At 44.8% G+C, this 21,963-nt stretch overlaps 1 protein-coding gene across 1 annotated transcript in view; it reads left to right on the top strand.

Annotated features, from left to right (window-relative positions):
- The window catches only part of LOC124718782 (plectin-like), a 239,827-nt gene that overhangs the window by 84,596 nt on the left and 133,268 nt on the right, over positions 1–21,963 (top strand). Inside the window, exons 4-6 of the mRNA XM_047244391.1 lie at positions 5,115–5,222; positions 9,438–9,699; positions 21,340–21,482. Of these exons, the coding sequence (XP_047100347.1) occupies positions 5,115–5,222; positions 9,438–9,699; positions 21,340–21,482 (513 nt within the window). The remainder of the gene's footprint in view (positions 1–5,114; positions 5,223–9,437; positions 9,700–21,339; positions 21,483–21,963) is intronic.

Here is a 21,963-nt window from a genome sequence, read left to right as displayed (position 1 = left end):
AACCCCTGGTCTCGTAGACCGACACCTTCGACCTTTACCCGGAATCTACACTCCTATACAAAAGATGCCAACCATTTCCTCCACCGACTCTGCACAGTTCCCGTTCCTTTACCACACGGTGTCCTGCTCGTCACTATTGATACCACCTCATTGTACACTAACATTCCTAATTCCTGTTGCCTTACCACTATTGAATACTATCTTTCCCAATGTCCGATGGTTTCCAAACCGAAAACTTCTTTCCTAGTCACCGTGACTAACTACAGGGTGTCCGTAAAGTCTTTCCCTGAAGTAATATACAAATATGAAATTGGTGTCTAATTGTTTACAAACTATCAAAGTTTTTTTCACACATCAGTAAACTTCCACACGAGCACCGTCGGTAGCACGTAGCACATCTAGGCGATATTCAATTTCCGTCCACACATTAGCCAACATCACTAGAGGGATAGATTCGACGACTGTGGTTATCCGCTGCTGCAGGGTTTCGAGATCTGGTACACGTGTTCGGCAGACCTCGTCCTTGACATAACTCCATAAGTCTAATGGGGTTATGTCAGGAGAGCATGGAGGCCAAACTGTTGGCCCATCACGACCAATCCGTCGCCCAGGAAAGGTCGTATCGAGATAGGCACGGACGTCCAAACCCCAATGAGGCGGTGCACCGTCTTGCTGAAACGAGACATCGGGGTGATACTGAAGCAGTTGAGCAACAGCATACAGTTGCAACATGTCGAGATACACTTCAGATGTGACGGTAGCCTCAGCGAAGAAGAATGGCCCGACAATTCGATCGTGCAATAGCACCCTTGGACTGCCTCCGGTGCACTCCGTGACCTCGCCAGGGGTTGTGAACCCCAAATGCACACATTATGGCGATTCACTACTCCACTGACAAAAAAGGTCGCTTCGTCGGAAAAGGCAATTCGTCTGAGATACCCATCATCGTCCTCAATACGTGATAGAATTTCGACCGCAAAGTCGTATCGACGTGTACTGCCATTGGGCAACGGTGGAAGTGGAAGTTTACTGATGTGTGAAAAAAACTTTGATAGTTTGTAAACAATTAGACACCAGTTTCATATTTTTATCTTACTTCTAGTTATCAATTTATGTAATCAGGGAAAGACTTTTCGGACACCCCGTATATCCTCACCCGCAATTACTCCTAGTTTGAAGCCATTACCTGCAAACAAATCTGGGGTACAGCTGTGGGGACACACACGGTTCCACTCTGTGCCAACCTATTCGTGGGTGATTTAGAAGAATCCCTCCTAAACACCCAGAATCCTAAACCCCTCACCTGGTTCAGATTCACTGTGACATTTTTGCAATCACGATCGAGGGTGAGGACACCTTATCCGTATTCCTCCAGAACCTCACAACTACTACTCCCCCATTTGCTTCATGTGGCCCTACACAAGTCAACAAGCCACCTTCCTAGGTGTTGACCTCCACCTTAAAGATGGCTACAGCAGTACCTCTGTCCATATCAGACCTACTAACCACCAGCAATACCTCCACTTCAATAGCTGCCACTCGTTTCGTACCATAAGTCCCTTCCGTACAGCCTAGCCACCTGTGGTCGTCGCACCTGCAGTGAGGAGTGGTCCCTCTCGAAATATACTGACGGTCTCACTGGGGCCTTCACTGACCGTTATTATCCTTCTATACTTGTACAAAAGCAATTCTCTCGTGCCTTATCCTTCCAGTCTACCACAACTTCCCAAAGTCCCACCGCCCGGCCACAGAGTGGCATTCCCCTCGCAACTCGTTACCACCCGGGACTGGAGCAACTGAAACTTAATCACATTCTCCACCAGGGTTTCAACTACCTCTTGTCGTGCCCTGAAATGAGAAATGTCCTGCCCACAATCCTTTCTACCCCTCCCAAAGTGGTATTCTGCCGCCCACTGAACCTACACAGTATTCTCGTCTATCTTTACACAACCTCTGCTGCCAATCCCTTACCTCGTTGCTCGTACCCCAGTAATAGACCGAGATGCGAGACCTGTCCCGTATGTCCTCCCACCACCACCTAATCCAGTTCGGTCACTAACATCACCTATCCCACCAAAGACAGGGCTACCTTTGAAACCGGTCACGTGATCTACAAGTTAAGCTGCAACCACTGTGCCGCATTCTACGTGGGCACGACAACCGACGTGCCGTCTGTCCGAGCAAGTGGCCACCGACAAACTGTGGCCGAGCAACGAGTGGACCGCCCTCTTACTGAGCGTGCTGCCAATCGTGGTATCCTTCATTTCAGTGACCGCTTCACAGCCTGTGCCGTACGGATCCCTTCCACCGACACCAGCTTTTCTGAATTGCGCAGGTGGGAACTTTCCGTGCAGTGTGTCCTAAGTTCCTGTAACCCTCGTGGCATCGACCTTTGTTAGTTACTGTCCCTGTTCTCATTCCAGCACTACACAGCCGTCATTCCACCATCCACTCAAACAGTGGAAAAGCCAGGATGGAATCTAACAATATTGAGAAGGAAAGTTGCCACTCACCATATAGCGCAGATGCTGAGTCGCAGATAAGCACAATCGTCACACTCAGTCTTTTTATTTCTCTCCTTTTCTGCTACTCCACCCCCACCCCCTGCCCTCCATCTAAGCTCTCTGTCTGCCACCCCCACCACTCTATCCCTCCCCCTCCCCCTCACCTGCCCAGTCGTCACTCCCACCATGCACTGGTGCTCCTCGCAGTGTGGTTCCTGAGACTGCAGTCGTGTGCGTCAGCTGCATTTGCACGAGTGTGTACGCACGCGCGTGTGTGGTATCTATTTTTGACGAAGGCCTTTCTGGCCGAAAGTTTTGTGTCTGGCAGTCTTTTTGTTGTGGCTATCTGCAACTCGGCATCTCTGCTACGCGGTGAGCGGCAACTTTACTTTTCGTTATATTGTTACATTCCATCCTGAATTTTCTATTGTTTGATTAATGAAAGCTTCTGTTTCTATGCGTGGGGTTCTAGACGTGTAATTTTCTCCTCCTTTTTAAGAAAAGAAAGCCAACCATAACTTTTCTACAAATTTCAATTTTTGTGTTTGAAATTTTTATTAAAAATCGTGCTTTTCTAGTAAAAACATACATTTTAGAATGTAGAAATATTAGGAGTACAAGATTATTGTAATAATATAGGATTTTGTAAAGGTTTGTGTTTTGAAATTTGAACGACGACTCGGTAACATTTTTTGATTTGTAATATTTCCTGAATGACAGAATTTAGAAAGAAAACCAGTTCTCTATTTAGAAGAGTATTGACGGTTTCAGATGAGATAAGTATGTCCTTAAACAGTTATATGTAGAGTTGGAGTTTCAAGTGCAAGTGGTTTTTTTAATCTTAAATTTTGAGTATTTTATTAATAAACTGTACAGGTGTCATCCGCTAGACATAAATTATACTCTGAATAATAAACTTGTAGAAAATACTGCTTGAAAAATAATTTAGATATTTTGTGCATTTTTGTTCTTTGTATTAGCTGTGCAACAGAAGGAATAAAAATAAAAATAAGCCTGAAAAAAAAAAAAAAAAAAAAAGATGCAGCGAGAAGACACAGTTCAATGCCACTGAATTTTTGTACACGTGCACCCTGTGACAAGCTTGTAACTGACCTTACTTGAAGTTCTGTGCCAAGTGGACTGGCCACCGGAGTGGATTAATGTCGTTTGTGTCGACTTTTATCGCCAGAGGACTCTGTAGGGCATTTAAACGGGCACGACCGAGGTCGGACGTCAAACGATTGCCACAAAGGAAGTGGGGATGCCGTGTACTCGTGCGAGGCGGCACTATTGATGTATCACACACTGTAAAAGGGGTTTGTACTGTGTTTTGTCTGTTTGGCGAGACGGCCGAATTGTACTATATACAGATTTGTGGGGGGTTTAGATGTAACAGTGGCCCGATGTCAGACTGTGGGGGAGCGACAGGAAGGACGTACTCGCCGTCGAGCTGTCGGCCGGCGACCTCCGTCACGGAGAATCACGGTACGGTGCTCCGCGCACGTCGTAATCGGATCCCGTCTGCACGTGCCGTCAGAGTACGAGTGACGCCTCCCTCGACGTTCCGTGTCGACCTTCCAGATCGGTCGGAATCGGGCTGGGGAATCGCCTCCCCCCCTTGTAGACTGCTGTTAACGCCAGAACGTGGACGACTGATCGCAGATAGGTTCTGTGACGGAGAAGCACGGGCCACTGCTAAACGGTGTCGCACCGCATTTGGACCACCGTTCTGCACTACCCCGGATGACCTCCACCACCGAGTAAGGTAGCTGCTGGAGGAAAATCCGTATTCTTCTCACGTTTTGAAATGCACAGCGGTGTTATTCGTAGTGTCACAGTGTGGAGAGCTCAGACCGCGACGGTAGTGGTCGAGGGGACTCTGCCGGGATAACGGTACGTCACGGACGTTCCGTGTTCTCACGTGTTATACCTTATACGACAGTACTGCGGTGAGGTTTTTTCGACAGGTCGGTGCTCGTCTGCACGCGTCACATTTCCGTGCGAACTGTCCGCACGACGTCGAGGTAGCCCCGCGGCCTCGGAGATCGCGAGACGTGCCCCCGAAAGTGCACGTGGGTCCGGTACGTCCGTGAACTCCGTCTCGGTGCCAGTATCCGGGGCTTCGCTAACTGTTTAGGTCAATCGTACGTCGTGGCGCCTCGTGGGGGGGTACGGTGGGTTTACGAGACCTCCTACGACCGTACGAGAGCACGCCTCTGCGCCAGAGGGGGCACAGTGTCGTACAGGTAAATGGGCTCGTACTGCCCGAGTTGTCTGCGAGTATGATTTAACTGTGTAAACACTTATGTAGCATCACATATGCTCTGAACCTGTCAAGTTTCATTTCCCTTTCTGGTTGCTTCAGGTTTCTTTTCAGGCAGTGTAGAATTTATGTCAGGAATGGTGTCAGAGGAATTGGAACCTTCCCATTGTTGTACATTTCAAAACCTCAACCTTCTCTTCCAGGTCCTGGTGTTTGTTGGTTCCACAGTCTGCAAGAGGTGTCAACTCTCCCAAAATTATATGTTTAAACACACACACACACACACGCACACACACACACACACATTGTGTGTAAGCTCTGTCTACTTCTGAGCGACACGTGTGTAGTGAGGGTGTGCCCGCAGCTGGAGACGCAGCTGGCGGCGGCCCAGGCGTCGGTGGTGGAGCTGCAGCACAAGGTGCTGCTACTGGAGCGCAGCCGGCTGGGCGACGGCCGCGAGGCGCTGCGCGAGCTGGAGGCGCGGCACCGCGCCGACGTCGACGCCCTGCGGCGCCAACTCCACGAGTGCGACGCGCGACTGCGGGAACAGGTCTGTAGGCCGTCTCGTGAGCCGTCTCCCTCTCTCTCGCCAGGTTGATTTTGTGGTACTGCTGTCCGGAACAGTTCTAATAACTGCCACGCTACTGTTGACATTTCGATTTCGGTCGGTGCACGTTTGTTTTCACGAAACGCATTTTCGTTTCCTTCGAACATTTCTCTATGGGAAAAAAGATAATCTGTAGGAATCGGAGAGCGGTGGCTGCCCGAGAGCCGGAAGTTCGTCTCCTTACGGTACTCGCCTGGCACGGCTGACACAGTAGTGACCAGTTTACGAGCTGTAAAGGTCAAATTTCGAAGGGCTGTGGTACTTCCCCGATTCACTTGAAAGGAAACAAAACTAAAAGCAAGGAAACGAAAATAACACTACCGACCTTATGATAATAAATTCGAGTGTATTAAAATTGTAGTGCACCGGAACACAAAGGGTACGAGCTTCGTAATAATATACTGAATTATAAAACTCGATAAAATTTGATATCACCCGTCACATTGTAAGCCGTACAAGTGTTAGTGACTGTGTCAACTGTTTTGTGACTACACCAGCTGACTGTTATCGAGATACGTCAACTTTTCGAAATAGGTCAGAAATGTTCTTAGAAAATTACTGAAATTTCTAAAATGGTGGAGTATCTCACACACGTAGTAAAATCTACAAAACAATCTACAGAAATAAAGCGAAATAATAAATTACACAGCCACTGAAGATTGGTACGTAGCCTGCCGTGTCCTACTGTTTGAAAGTACCCGTATAACGAGTTTTCGCTCGTCCGCGTGACATCTCGGGCACTGTCGGAGCTGCTCTGCCTCTGCAGTACACACTGCCAAAATAAACTTCTCGACCGGCAGGTACTGCGAACACGGTACGGCATTTTTTGTCGTCCCGGTTCGCAGGTGTCCTGCATCCGTCTGTCTCGTGATACGTGTCTGTGAATAAAATAGTAAACTGTGTGTGTCGGTACGAATATAAACTTTTCGTAGTGACAATTGTCATTTTTCAGTTCGAAAAATGCTCGTGTGACACGTCACTTCACTGGAGTGGTATGTTATAGTATAAGCTTGATACCGGGATGGCCAAAATAACAATAAACGTCAGTGGCGTGTACTGGTTGTTTGCCTGGTGCGAATGATAAAGTGCCTCTAGTTTTTGACACAATACTCTTTTAAGCTGCAACACTTTGCCTGACGTTTTTCCTCTTTATAGATTCTACCACAGAGTCTTCCGTCGACCTATTTGCACTACACTGCACTTCAAAAGAGTTCGGTCTGTGCTTCTCTGTAAGGTTTCCAGTTAGCAACTGCAGATGTTGATGTTTCAAACAAAAAGCAGTTATTGGAATACTACGCAGTAAACTGTAAATCAGTAGACTTTGTAATTGCGTATCACTGATTTCACCAATGATTTTGTTCTCAACTTGTAGAAAGCTGTCATAAGATTTGAAGTTTATTTTGAGATCAGATATTAGTAACTGAATGTACTGCAAATGAAACGGTGACAGCTCATTGCAGAAGTTGATCTGCCATTTATTTCCTGGGATAAGTAATGTATCGCTATATTGAAAAGTAGTGTACATTCCAAAATTTTGTTAGGAATGATTATCCAACACTGCTCTAATTGGCAACTAATGGTTCTTTATTTGCAGTCAAGTTGTTGCCACTCTTTTAGCTGCACATACTCCTTAGCAATGCGGAGACTCTTTGGGGTATTTTCAGCTTCTGCGCTCCTCACACCTTTGAAATGGGAAAGGAGTAGATAAATATTATTTTAAGAATATCAGTGTGATCGTAGAAATATTAAGTTTTGATAGGTGAAAAGGGACAATTATGACTGAAGTAGCAGCAAATTTCTTCCTAATTTAATTAATTAAATTTAGCTGCCGTAGGCAGGAATTGCATCGGGGAGTAAAGTAGCTGCTTATTGTTAATGCAGTAGACTTATTAAGTTTTTAATGTTTACCTCGACTCATTTTACGCCCTCGAAGGTTCTGCTACAGAACACAATAAACGAATGAGTTGACATTAGTGAATGGTAGAGGATTTACACTTAAATACGGCAATAAATGATGATTTGATTCTTTCCAAATATTGCAATGCTTTTTGGCCCGTTATTAGGGAAACCCAGTTCTAACCAAAGAAGGGAAAGAAGAAAGGTGGAAGGAGTATATAGAGAGTCTATACAAGGGCAGTGTACTTGAGGACAATATTAGGGAATTGGAAGACGATGTAGATGAAGATGAAATGGGAGATACGATACTGCGTGAAGAGTTTGACAGAGCACTGAAAGACCTGAGTCGAAACAAGGCCCCGGGTGTAGACAACATTCCATTAGAACTACTGACGGCCTTGGGAGAGCCAGTCCTGACAAAACTCTACCATTTGGTGAGCAAGATGTATGAGACAGGCAAAATACCCTCAGACTTCAAGAAGAATATAATAATTCCAATCCCAAAGAAAGCAGGTGTTGACAGATGTGAAAATTACTGAACTATCAGTTTAATAAGTCACGGCTGCAAAATACTAACAAGAATTCTTTACAGACGAACGGAAAAACTGGTAGAAGCCAACCTCGGGGGGAAGATCAGTTGGGATTCCATAGAAATGTTGGAACACATGAGTCAATAATGACCCTACGACTTATCTTAGAAAATAGATTAAGGATAGGCAAACCTATGTTTCTAGCATTTGTAGACTTAGAGAAAGCTTTTGACAATGTTGACTGGAATACTCTCTTTCAAATTCTGAAGATGGCAGGGGTAAAATACAGGGAGCGAAAGACTATTTACAATTTGTACAGAGACCAGATGGCAGTTATAAGAGTCGAGGGACATGAAAGGGAAGCAGTGGTTGGGAAGGGAGTGAGACTGGGTTGTAGCCTCTCCCCGATGTTATTTAATCTGAGTATTGAGCAAGCAGTAAAGGAAACAAAAGAGAAATTCGGTGTAGGAATTAAAATCTGTGGAGAAGAAAAAAAAACTTTGAGGTTCGCCGATGACATTGTAATACTGTCAGAGACAGCAAAGGACCTGGTGGAGCAACTGAACGGAATGGACAATGTCTTGAAAGGAGGATATAAGATGAACATCAACAAAAGCAAAACGAGGATAATTGAATATAGTCGAATTAAGTCGAGTGATGCTGAGGGAATTAGATTAGGATATGAGACACTTAAAGTAGTAAAGGAGTTTTGCTATTTGGGGAGCAAAATAACTGATGATTGTCGAAGTAGAGAGGATATAAAATGTAGACTGGCAATGGCAAGGAAAGCGTTTCTGAAGAAGAGAAATTTGTTAACATCGAGTATAGATTTAAGTGTCAGGAAGTCGTTTCTGACAGTATTTGTATGGAGCGTAGCCATGTATGGAAGTGAAACGTGTAAGATAACTAGTTTGGACAAGAAGAGAATAGAAGCTTTCGAAATGTGGTGCTACAGAAGAATGCTGAAGATAAGATGGGTAGATCATGTAACTAATGAGGAGGTATTGAATAGGATTGGGGAGAAGAGAAGTTTGTGGCACAACTTGACTAGAAGAAGGAATCAGTTGGTAGGACATGTGTTGAGGCATCAAGGGATCACAAATTTAGCATTGGAGGGCAGTGTGGAGGGTAAAAATCGTAGAGGGAGGCCAAGAGATGAATACACTAAGCAGATTCAGAAGGATGTAGGTTGCAGTAGGTACTGGGAGATGAAGGAGCTTGCACAGGATAGAGTGGCATGGAGAGCTGCATCAAACCAGTCTCAGGACTGAAGACAACAACAACAACAACAACAACAACAACACAACATTAGGGCTCTGATTACATCATATTTATTTAATGTACTCTCCATAATTTTTCCACGAGAATATCTAATGCTGAAGTGTAACTAGTGGGCTACCTGTGCCCGTAAACTGCGAACGGTAGGACAAATGTTTGTTGAGCACCAGACTTGTAATTGATTATCTCTCTTCCGTAACTGGTACTTAATGTCAGCATTTCTATATGGGTAATTTTCTGGTTTTAGATAATGTTCGCAAATACTCAGGAGTTCGTTTAAGATATTTATTCACACACGACGCTTGTGCCGTACAGAAGTGCGCGTTCGGACCTCTGTCGAGATTTGGCACTGACTGCAGTTGACAACGTATCTCGAGGTCACTCGAGGTACTACACGGTACGCGACAGCGGCCTGGACCGCGGACGACGGCCCGGGGACGTGTCGCACGCCGTACTCGGCTGTCAGCTGCGTGCGGCACTCTGCCGTGTGGCACGTCTGGATAGCCTCTCAAAACTACCAGCAGATGAGTGTCCACACCTCAAGTTCACAACTTACATGACTCGAAGCGATAACTGGCCCGTCTCGTTTACGAAGCTCATGCCGAGGGTCCGTAGGAGTCAGTACGTGCCCGGAGTCACCGCTCAGAAGCTTGTACTGAGTATAATTTGACCCTTTGTAGAGTGATCGTTGTTGTTGTTGTTGTTTTTGTTGTTGTGGTCGTCAGTCCTGAGACTGGTTTGATGCAGCTCTCCATGCTACTCTATCCTGTGCAAGCTTCTTCATCTCCCAGTACCTACTGCAACCTACATCGCTCTGAATCTGCTTAGTGTATTCATCTCTTGGTCTCCCTCTACGATTTTTACCCTCCACGCTGCCCTCCAATACTAAATTGGTGATCCCTTGATGCCTCAGAACATGTCATACCAACCGATCCCTTCTTCTAGTCAAGTTGTGCCACAAACTCCTCTTCTCACCAATTCTCTTTAATACCTCCTCATTAGTTATGTGATCTACCCATTTAATCTTCAGCATTCTTCTGTAGCACCACATTTTGAAAGCTTCTGTTCTCTTCTTGTCCAAACTATTTGTCGTCCACGTTTCGGTTCCATACATGGCTACACTCCATACAAATACTTTCAGAAACGACTTCCTGACACTTAAATCAATACTCGATGTTAACAAATTTCTCTTCTTAAGAAACGCTTTCCTTGCCATTGCCAGTCTACATTTTATATCCTCTCTACTTCGACAATCATCAGTTATTTTGCTCCCCAAATAGCAAAACTCCTTTACTACTTTAAGTGTCTCATTTCCTAATCTAATTCCCTCAGCATCACCCGACTTAATTCGACTACATTCCATTATCCTCGTTTTGCTTTTGTTGATGTTCATCTTATATCCTCCTTTCAAGACACTGTCCATTCCGTTCAGCTGCCCCACCAGGTCCTTTGCTGTCTCTGTCAGTATTATAATGTCATCGGCGAACCTCAAAGGTTTTATTTCTTCTCCACGAATTTTAATTCCTACTCCGAATTTTTCTTTTGTGTCCTTTACTGCTTGCTCAATATACTGATCGAACAACATTGGGGGGAGGCTACAACCCTGTCTCACCCCCTTCCAAACCACTGCTTCCCTTTCATGTCCCTCGACTCTTGTAACTGCTATCTGGTTTTTGGGCAAATTGTAAATAGCCTTTCGCTCCCTGTATTTTACCCCTGCCACCTTCAGAATTTGAAAGAGAGTATTCCAGTCAACATTGTCAAAAGCTTTCTCTAAGTCTTCAAATGCTAGAAACGTAGGTTTGCCTTTTCTTAATCTAGCTTCTAAAATAAGTCGTAGGGTCAGTATTGCCTCACGTGTTCCCATATTTCTACTGAATCCAAACCGATCTTTCCCGATGTCAGCTTCTACCAGTTTTTCCATTTGTCTGTAAAGAATTCTTGTTAGTATTTTGCAGCTGTGACTTATTAAACTGATAGTTCGGTAATTTTCACATGTGTCAACGCCTGCTTTCTTTGGGATTGGAATTATTATATTCTTCTTGAAGTCTGAGGGTATTTTGCCTGTCTGATAAATTTTGCTCACCAGATGGTAGAGTTTTGTCAGGCCTGGCTCTCCCAAGGCTGTCAGCAGTTCTAATGGAATGTTGTCAACTCCCGGGGCCTTGTTTCGGCTCAGGTCTTTCAGTGCTCTGTCAAACTCTTCACGCAGTATCATATCTCCCATTTCATCTTCTACTACATCCTCTTCCGTTTCCATAATATTGTCCTCAAGTACATTGCCCTTGTATAGACCCTCTATATACTCCTTCCACCTTTCTGCTTTCCCTTCTTTGCTTAGAACTGGGTTTGCATCTGAGCTCTTGATATTCATACAAGTGGTTCTCTTTTCTCCAAAGGTCTCTTTAATTTTCCTGTAGGTAGTATCTATCTTACCCCTAGTGAGATAGGCCTCTACATCCTTACATTTGTCCTCTAGCCATCCCTGCTTAGCCATTTTGCACTTCCTGTCGATATCATTTTTGAGACGTTTGTATTCATTTTTGCCTGCTTCATTTACTGCATATTTATATTTTCTCCTTTCATCAATTAAATTCAATATTTCTTCTGTTACCCAAGGGTTTCTACTAGCCCTCATCTTTTTACCAGTTTGACCCTCTGCTGCCTTCACTATTTCATCCCTCAAAGCTAACCATTCTTCTTCTACTGTATTTCTTTCCCCCATTCCTGTCAATTGTCCCCTTATGGTCTCCCTGAAACTCTGTACAACCTCTGGTTTAGTCAGTTTATCCAGGTCCCACCTCCTTAAATTCCCACCTTTTTGCAGTTTCTTCAATTTTAATCTTCAGTTCATAACCAATAGATTGTGGTCAGAGTCCGCATCTGCCCCTGGATATGTCTTACAATTTAAAACCTGGTTCCTAAATCTTTGTCTTACCATTATATAATCTATCTGGAACCTGTCAGTATCTCCAGGCTTCTTCCATGTATACAACCTTTTTTTATGATTCTTGAACCAAGTGTTAGCTATGATTAAGTTGTGCTCTGTGCAAAATTCCACCATGCGGCTTCCTCTTTCATTCCTTCCCCCCAATCCATATTCACCTTCTATGTTTCCTTCTCTCCCTTTTCCTACTACCGCATTCCAGTCACCCATGACTATTAAATTTTCGTCTCCCTTCACTATCTAAGTAATTTCTTTTATTTCATCATACATTTCTTCCATTTCTTCCATTTCTTCGTCATCTGCAGATCTAGTTGGCATATAGACTTGTAGTACTGTCGTAGGCATGGGCTTCGTGTCTATCTTGGCCACAACAATGTGTTCGCTGTGCTCTTTGTAGTAGCTTACCCGTGTTTCTATTGTTTTATTCATTATTAAACCTATTCCTACATTACTCCTTCGTATTGATCGTATGCTTTACAGAATTTTTAATTTAATTGTCTCAATTGAAATCTTTTTTGGATGAGGTTACCATTTTGTCTACACAATAGCTGTTTTTGGAATCTTTCTGCTGCGCTGCAACAAATTGTGAACATGTAACCGTGTAAGCTGATTAGTGTTATTTTTACATGATAATGACGTATTGCAATGCAGTAGTATGACAGACTCTAAAGACAACTACTGCATAGGCGAAACTGAAAATCTTGTTACAAAACAATGTGATTGAGAAATTAAATAAAAAAAATATATCCCAGGTATTATTCCATCACCTGAGCAAGGAAACCGAGCAGAATTTTGGAAAGGGTGTTCAACTTCGTGGAGAAGAAATAAAAACTTCAAGGTTTGCTATTGACATTGTAATTCTACCACAGATGTCAAAGGACTCAATGGAGCAGTTGAACAGGACGAGTAGTGTCTCAAAAAGAGGTTATGAGGTGAACAGTGACAAAAGTAAAACGAAGGCAACTGAGTGCTATCAAATTAAATCGTGCAGTGGTGAGGGAATTAAATTAGGAAATGAGAATATAAAAGCGATAGATGGGTTTTGCTGTTTGAACAGCAAAATAAACCGGAGGCAGCTAGAAAAGTGTATCTGAAGCAGAGGAATGTGTTAAAATGGAAAATTTGACTCTGAGCAAGTCTAAGTCTGAAGGTAGTTATCTGGTGTGTAGCCTCAAATTGAAGAGAGATGTGGATGAAAACCAGTTTTCATGAGAAGAGAATAGGAACTTAATATGGTGCCATTGAAGAGTGCTGAAGAATAGATTGCTAGATTGAATGAGTGCTGAGGAGGTATTACATTGAACTGGGGAGAAATGAAATTTATTACACAACTTGACTAAAAGACGTGATCAATTGATATAGGACACATCCGGAGTCTCGGAGGAATAATCAGTTTGCTAAGGGAGGGAAATATGGAGCGTACAAATTATAGAGGGTGAAAGCAAATGGACTCATATTCGGGAAGAGGACAGCTCGAACCCGCATCAGGCCGTCCAGATATAGGTTTCCACAATTTCCCTAAATCACTCGAGGCAAATGCCGGGACAGTTCATTTGAAAGAGTTCGACTGATTTCCTTCCCCGTCCCTGACACTGTCTGAGCTCGTACTCCATCTCTAATAACCTCGATGTGGACAGGACGTCAAACCCGCTCTTCCTTTCTTCATTCTTTGGAATGTGACGCACTTACTTTTTTTCGAGCATCGTATTGAGGCGGACTACGTAGGCTACAAGTTTTTGTAGTCGCTGTTACTTATATCTATAACTTGTTTGCCTGAACCGTGTTACTCTATCCAGGGGCAGTGGACTCCATTCTCGAAGATGCCGAGACCTCGGACTCCAATTCACGTGTCGGTCCTTTATCGCGCACTTATTTCACCTCTGTTGTATATATTTCACGTTAGGTTTTTCTATATTGTGTAACTTCAACAGAGTTCACTATACACATTAGCCTCAGTCATTTGACTCCACGTGTCTCGTACGAGTTTTCCTCGACAGTCGGTGCCGTGACAACCGACTCGCACGGCTAGATTCCGCGGTCTGTAGGAAATCTCGGAGATGGGACGGCGTTTTCGTGGAATAACCGTTCCCACGAGAGGGTGTCTCTGTGCGCGAGAGTACGGTGCACGTCGCCCCCACCTCGTAGGTACGCTGTGTCCACTTTCACTCGTGATGTCCACAAAAGAAATAAAATTTCTCGGGCAGTATGTGGCTGAAAACAGACACCCGTTTACTAAAATAACAAAAATGCTCACTCGAGATGACGACTGTCCTCGGTCGGAGACGGGACGGAGGCAATAACACTTTTTTCCAAGCGATACATTACCCCTCGAGGGGTGGCGAGGGTCGAGCACAGTACTCAGGTTCGAGTCGGTGTAGGTTGCGACAGAGGTGGAGATGCTTGCACAAGTTAGACTGTCGTGGATAGCTCCGTGTGACTGGTCTCTGGGCTGAAGACAACAACAGCAACAAGTCACAAAGTTTTTATCGTCTCCCTGGAAAAAACACAATAGGAGCTATGTAGTTAATTTTTTGATTGTTTGCAGAAAGATGTCTGCTTGTAACAATACGAGACAAGAGAGATGTAATGGAACTTGAATAGCGTATTTGCCTCTATTGGTTATGGTAGAGAGATCGATCTTTTGGTCCTGTCTGTATATTTATGTATAATATTGCAAGAATATAGGCTGGGCGAGTGTAAAGCTATCATTAAAAAACACACGCCGCGCGATTTGTTACGATTTGGTCGGTCATAGTAATAATGACATGCTTTTGAATACAATTTAAATATAACGGCGATACCTGTTTAGTGGTGTTGGAAATAATGTGTAGTAAATTAATGAGTAAGGTAGCTGATCCTATAAGAAGAGGTAAAATTGGGCGTATTGAGATGTTTTGCTTCATATCGACAAAGCCGATGATACGGCGTCATTTTTTCGTTTACTCTTAGAAATAAACAAGTAAAGAAGTGCTAATTGTGCGTTGTGAAAAAATATAGGGGCGAGTTTTAAATAACTACGGTATACGATCAGAGTAACAAAAGGACAATTAGTTACACGAAATCGCAGATAGCGAAGTGTGGTCATTAAATTGAGTACACCTAGAGGGTGGTCAATTCCAGCATAAATCTATACACATCTCACGAGGGACGCGGTATTGAGACCGTCTTTTTTTTTTTTATTATTATTATATCGGGGACAGCGGGCTCCAATTTATGAAAAGGAGAAAAACGTTAACTTTTGCGTGAACTCTTAATAATAGCAGATCGGAGAAAAAAGTGTGTAATTGTCTTACGCCTAACAAACATTAGTGGAGGGTGGTGGCTAAACTAGAAGAGTCAATAACAAAATACTGTATCATTGTCATTGACTGTTGGTGTCCAGCAACCAAAACTGTTCATCAAAGGGTTTCGATGGAACTTGGGAGTTAGGGTTCAGGCACTCACATATACTCCACATCAGAGTGTGAATGAGTGGTGAATGCGAAATAAAACTGTGAACAAAGTGACGTTAAATAAAACAGAAGATTCAAGACAGTTTGGTCGTATCTGTTGTCATTCCATAAACTGTAACATTTCTTATCATTGTGTGAAGCCTTTGTAGACGATCTTTATGACAATTTGCTTCGAAGGGATCTCGTTGCGAGTTAAGTTTTGGCGACCTGGTCAAGAGGGGGTAGTTCGTAGATCCTAACTACTGCAGCTGTTCTGGAATCAGGTGCTACCGTGACCGTTGTGTGTTGTCAATGACGTAAGGTTACCATATCTGATGCTCTAAGATCGACGCGCGTTTCCACTCGGTATAACGGTGCCTCACGGCAATGACGACAACGCCGACGACGAAGGACGATACGCTAGATACTGTCCTACCACACGTCGAAATTCCTTTCACTGTACTGCAGCATGCCGCTACGGGATCTGAAACAAAATGGTGAACAAATTGACTGATTGGGTTTCAGTGTGTAGCAGGATAGCAGACACATTGGCAGAAACAAACAAGAAGTAACTATAAAATTTGATTTATTTTGAGTGTATAATTTAAACTTTAATACTAACACCAGCATTTTGTATTCAGTGTATCTGTACAAACTGTGAACACAGTCAGTGACGGGACTGTGTGATTTGCCCACATATTCATAAAATTCAGTCTTTACAGTCTGTTCAGAGCCAGATATTTGCAAGGACGGGTGACGTGTGACGCAGGAAAAAGAGGCGGCAGAGCGCGAGGGCCGGTTGCGGGAGCAGAACCGCGAGCAGGAGCGCCTGCTGGTGGAGAAGGGCGAGGCGGGTGGCGGCGCTGGCGCGGCAGCTGGAGGAGGCGCAGCGCGGGCTGGGGCGGGCCGGGGCGCTGCGCGCCGAGGCGGAGGAGGCGCGGCGCGACGCGCAGCGGGCCTCGCAGCAGCTGGAGGCCGCGCAGGTGGGTCGCCGCGCCTGCGCGTAGCGCTTCGGTTGCCGAGTTTCAAAATTGCACACTCACGGAACACGATTACGGAGGCAAGTAGGTGGACAGAGCTCAATTGTTTTTGGCATTTTGCCTTCCCACGTGCTGAAGATGTGCAGATTGTCACTACTGTGTGAACGAGGTGTGTATTGTTCCTGTCTAGAATTATAATTTCTGGGCGATTTGTGGATTTGTAATTTTCTCGGGTGTCTTACGGACACGTCTTCCACCTGTACGTGACTATATTAGTGCTGCACTGCATTTTAGCTGATGTACTGTATTCGTGTGCCTTTAAATGACTTTTCTAACTAGATCGCTAGGTCCCCTCTGGCATTTTCAAAGTGTGGTTAGCTCGTCTGCAATGTTACCCAGTGTTGCAGCAAGAAAGGTAAGATGCCGAACTTGTGATACGAATCGTGTTATCCTGGCCATTGTATACAGCTGCCAGTGTTACGACGAGAGCAATGATTGTAATAGTGACTTTGCTTTAATGACATTAATTTTGTATTACTTATTCGACGTTTTTCTATTACAAATATGATCTCACTTTGATTGTGCCAACTTTTTCCAGTCACTGACCCCCTGGGAACGAAACGAATCGACACATATTTTCATCCGTAACTGTGATCGCATCTCTGCACGTATTTTACTTTCTTCAGTTTCTCTGTACCTGTCTGTCCTCTCACCCTGACACTCGTCAGTTATACGGGATCGAGTTTCCCTACGCACTGAGCACCTGTAAGAAATGTGGGATCGACTACCAGATGACACGAGAGGCGGACTGACAGAGTAAAAGGAGGCAGGGAGTACCGTGTGGTCTGGAGAGGAGCAGTGACGGCAGGAGGGGTCGGCCGGCAGGGCACGGTGACTCTGATCGTGGACTAGTCATCGAATATCACCTGTGTCGCAGCTCCGTCAGGGACATTTCGACGCTTTTAAAGTCAGGACCGGGCGGACCTCGTATACTGAGAGACAGGGACGGTTGAGCATTGCAGAGGACATTTGTAAAAAAAGTGCACAAAAATGGCAGACGGAACCACTCCCGAGTTCCGAAGAGGTGCCGGCATTCCGGCGAGCACAGTGACTGCGGAGGGAGGGAAAAGGTCAGATTTGACGGTCGAGCAGCTTCTCGTGAGCCACGTACTTCTGTAGTCGGTGCTCGTATCCTGTGACAATCTCTCGGGACGGTTCGGGTTTCGCGAAAGCCCGGAGGACGTAACCTGCCCTCACGAGAAGTTGCGATGCCGAAGTACGTAACAAATTAGAGTAGAACACAACTTTTATACGACACGTACCTCAGAGGTTCGACGTCACTGAGCAGATTACAGTTTATTGCCTCTGTCACAAAATCGTATCGTCTTTGGTTTCGACTCTCGGAGAGTGCAGTCGCTCCGTGGCGGTCGAGCCACCGCCGAGCCGCGACACCGAAACGTGAAAGGAGCCACCCGCAGCAGTTGAAGCGTTTATTTGTTGCACTCCCTTGCCACTTTGCCACATTCTCGTATTCCACATCTCCCGTTTAATGTCTGTACCTACAAAAAGAGACACCTGCGTGCAATATATATTTTGTGGGTCACTACCTATTTAATATTATTCTGTCACGATCGTCTTTCCTCGTACTGCACTTCGTGAAATACGGGGTGGCCTGCCCAGACTCTCGACCCGAACCGAACGGAACGCCTCGGAGACGGGGCAGAATGTCGTCACGGCTCCTGAATGTGGCACCCGGCTTCACTTCCTCCTCCGGTTCCGGCTCTCGAGGGAGGACGAGGTGCCGTTCCTCGACACGTTCGGACGCTCGCCTGCAGAGCTGGAGCCGCCCACTGATACCTCTGGTCAGGTAGCGTGCGCACTCACTCAGCCACTCAGTTCGTGCGCCTGACACACTGCTGAATTCACTACTGGTACAACATTTTCTGATGTTGACTTGTGTTTCCAGGAGTTGGCAACAGTAATGGAATCATTAACATAATGTGTGAATTTAAGTGAGGACTGATGTAAGAAGCATACTATAGTACAGTATCATACTTTTTTTATTGTTATTTGCAAATTTGTCATAATAATAATAATAATAATAATAATAATAATAATAATAATAATAATAATAATAATTATTATTATTATTATTATTATAATCAAAGGGATCATAATGATAAGAACAACTACTTCAAATATAATTTCTCTTTGCTCTGAACTGTTGTTTTTGCACTGTGTTGATTTCAACGGGATGACTTTTGATTATGTTCTAATTTACATGTTTTTCTTCAAAAAAGTATTGTAGCCTACTTCATTTGATTGTCTTTGTTAGCTAACTCCTTTCACGGTTTTTGGTTCTGATAAGCTTGCCGCTGCTATAATTTGAAGATTGTTTTTTTATATCAAATAAGTATTCAGCCGAGATAACTAATAAATTATGAGACGGGAATGCCGACTAGTACTTACTTTCAAGGGACGAAAAGTGTAAAACTGCTGATGTACAACCGGCTGTACTCCTAAATGACTAATCCGGGACGCAGTTGCGGGTTGCCTTTCTAATAGATTTCAGGGGTAACAAAAATCGGTTTTCAATATTTCACACGTTTATTGACGATATATAAAGATTTAAAGTGCTGTCATAATCTTGGTGAAGGTGTGTACAGTGGAGGCAAAAGCCGACGTGAAGTAACGAGGAGTGGGGATTGCGCAAAGAACTGGGCGTCAGGACGTGTGTGAGACAGTGTCCCGGAGGAAGTAATGTGGGAAATGGAAAGAGAAGGCAAAGTGATGAAGCTAAATGGAAGAATACATTTATATGGGTATGCAGACAGCATTGCAGCTGTAATATAGTAGGAGATGGCAGAAGTTATGGGGGATTTAGCAAATAAACCCAGTCAGATTAGACTGAGGATTAATGCGGAGAAGATTCAAACGATAGAAGTATCCAGAGAAGTTCCCAAGAATGGCCCATTACAGATAGGATGATGTAACAAAACCAAAGTGGAAAAATTTAAATATCTCGGCACTCGGTCCAACGGGCATAATAACGTAAATGAGAAATTGATCAATGTGTTGTCAATGGGTCTAAAACTTTTTCCAGTCTGGAGCAGATAATGTTTTCAAAAAATCTGTCAATTTTGACCAAACTTAAAGTTATAGTGTAGTGTATTGTAAGTACTGTTATATGGGACACAAACATTAACCAGTACACAAAAAAAGATGAAGAGAACCTGTTGACCTCCAAACGGAAAATCACGAGAAAGACATTTGGACCAGTCCACGGAGAGAACACGTGGGCTTAGAAAGAACCAGGAACTGTACAACCTGACGAAACCACCGAACGTCGTACTCCCCCCTTCGGTCACCACCGTCCGTCGACACGTATCCACGGTGAACCTGCTCGTCGCACCTAGGCCCTTTCTGGCTGACCTTTCCAATTTGTGACTCCAAAACTCCCTCTTAAAGCTCCACAAAATACAGAGCCTGATCAATCCCAAAATGCAGTTGCTAACTTTTTCACCAAAAAGCTCAGTCGCACAGAAGTTTCAGTCGTATTCAAAGACCTCAGTGTTACCACACACACAAAGTTTAATCGTGTTTGATTGTCAGAGACCTACTCTACTTTTCCCTACAGTAGAAACACTTGTTTCCCACCAAACCCTCTATTCAAAGACAACCTAATCCCTACATTGAAGCTCGCCTCTGCCAGTTTGTGCCTCCATCTAGCTGTGACACTTCCCTCTGGTCACTTTCCAGGAATTCCTTTTCTCCTACTTGGCCTCACCGTCCTTCCCCATGTCCCTTGCTAAGAACACTAAACTTCCAGCAGAAAACCTCAAAACAGATACTGACCTGATCGTCAGCCCAGCAACGTCTCCACTACTGTCGTGATGGACGGCTGTCATTACGTGACAGAAGGCTCTCCACCTACAGAGTCTGCCATACTGATACCATCCCAGAAGTCCAACATAAGCTCAGTCCCTACTGAAATCTTTAGCCCCATTCCTGAACCTCTCCCTCAGAGTCTACCTCCCTCTTCACCCCAGTGAAAACAGGCACACCTACCTTCAACACGAAATCCAGAAACCCAACAGTCACGGATGCCCCATTGTAGCTGGTTATTGTGCTTCTACTGAAAGTTTTTCTGCCCTTGTCGACCGACATCTCCAACCGACTGTCCGAAACCTAACCTTTCGCATTAAAGATACCGACCGTTTCCTTCACCGACTCTCCACTGTTCGCAGTGACGAGCAGGCTCTTACCCGGTACACCGAAGCTCTCTTCGAGGCCTTCACAGATGACGCCCCGAACTTCCTCAGTAAAGAGATTTCCCATGCCGTGTCCTCGCACACCCCTAATCCCCCCCCACTACTCCCATCAGTCACTTACAAACAACTGCCCCTCTCGTCACCCGATATCACCCCGACTACAACTGAATGGTATCCTCCGTCACGGCTTCAATTACTTGTCACCGTGCCCTGAAATAATGGACATTCTACGTAAGATCCTCCCCTCCCCCCTCCTAAAGCAGTGTTCGGTCACTCACCCGGCCCACCCGACACCCTAGTCCGTCCCTACGCCACTTCCTTCCCGACGCCTCGCCACGGGGTTCTCCGCAGAAGACCAACGTGCGAGACCTGCCCGATTCGCCTCCTGGCACTTCCTAAATGTCACGAGGTGTGCACAGTGGCAGGAGGCGGTCCACTTCGTCACCGCTCGTGTCGCTAGTCTCACTCCGGCTGCCGTACAGTAATGACTTTCACAGCAGTGAGGCACTGCGCTCGTACGTGTTAAACTGCGGTACCGTTTAGCGCAGCAGCCGCGTGCCGACTCGTAGAATATTGAGACGGTCGTGTGCCGGTTGCAGCGAGAGCTGGAGCAGCTGAAGTCGGAGTTGAAGCAGTACGAGGTGCTGGACTCGCTGGGCCTGCTGTCGGCCGGAGGCGACTCCACGGTCGACAGGGGGGGTGCGCGACAACAGAGGCGGCGGCGGCGGCGGCTTCCACGCCGAGCTGCGGCGCGAGTTGCAGCGCAGCCTCGCAGGTCCGTGTCGGCTCTCTCTTTTATTATAACTTTGAAATACTTTTCTCGTAACTGTGTATATTTGGCTGAAAGTTTGACAATTCTAAGTAAAGTACAGGGTATTGTATTCGAGTGTAAAGCTTTTCACTTGTTGAACAAAACTTCATAATTATTATGTCAGAGATGACTATCATTTGTTGCCAATATATTCAGCGTTCAGTGCAATCGGTGAATAATATTTGCAGTCAATGTGTTTGCAGGATGTATGTGTCCAGGGACAACTGGGAAATCTGGGGAAAAAAAGGAATATGGAAAAAACCCGGGAATTTTTCATTGTTTTGCTTTTCAGTTAAATTTTTGTAATTTTGACTGGTAAGAACTGATACACTAATAAAGAACTTTTCTTTACCCCCACTTACTGTGAAATAATACTGCAGCAATAAAATATAAATGAGTGAATAATACCAAAATAAAACTTCCATTTACAACAACAAAACACAGT

The sequence above is a fragment of the Schistocerca piceifrons genome, chromosome 10 (assembly GCF_021461385.2).
Source record: "Schistocerca piceifrons isolate TAMUIC-IGC-003096 chromosome 10, iqSchPice1.1, whole genome shotgun sequence".
Taxonomy (NCBI): Eukaryota; Metazoa; Arthropoda; class Insecta; order Orthoptera; family Acrididae; genus Schistocerca; species Schistocerca piceifrons.
Note: the sequence above shows the minus strand (reverse complement) of the source record. Positions and strands in the feature narration are given on the sequence as shown.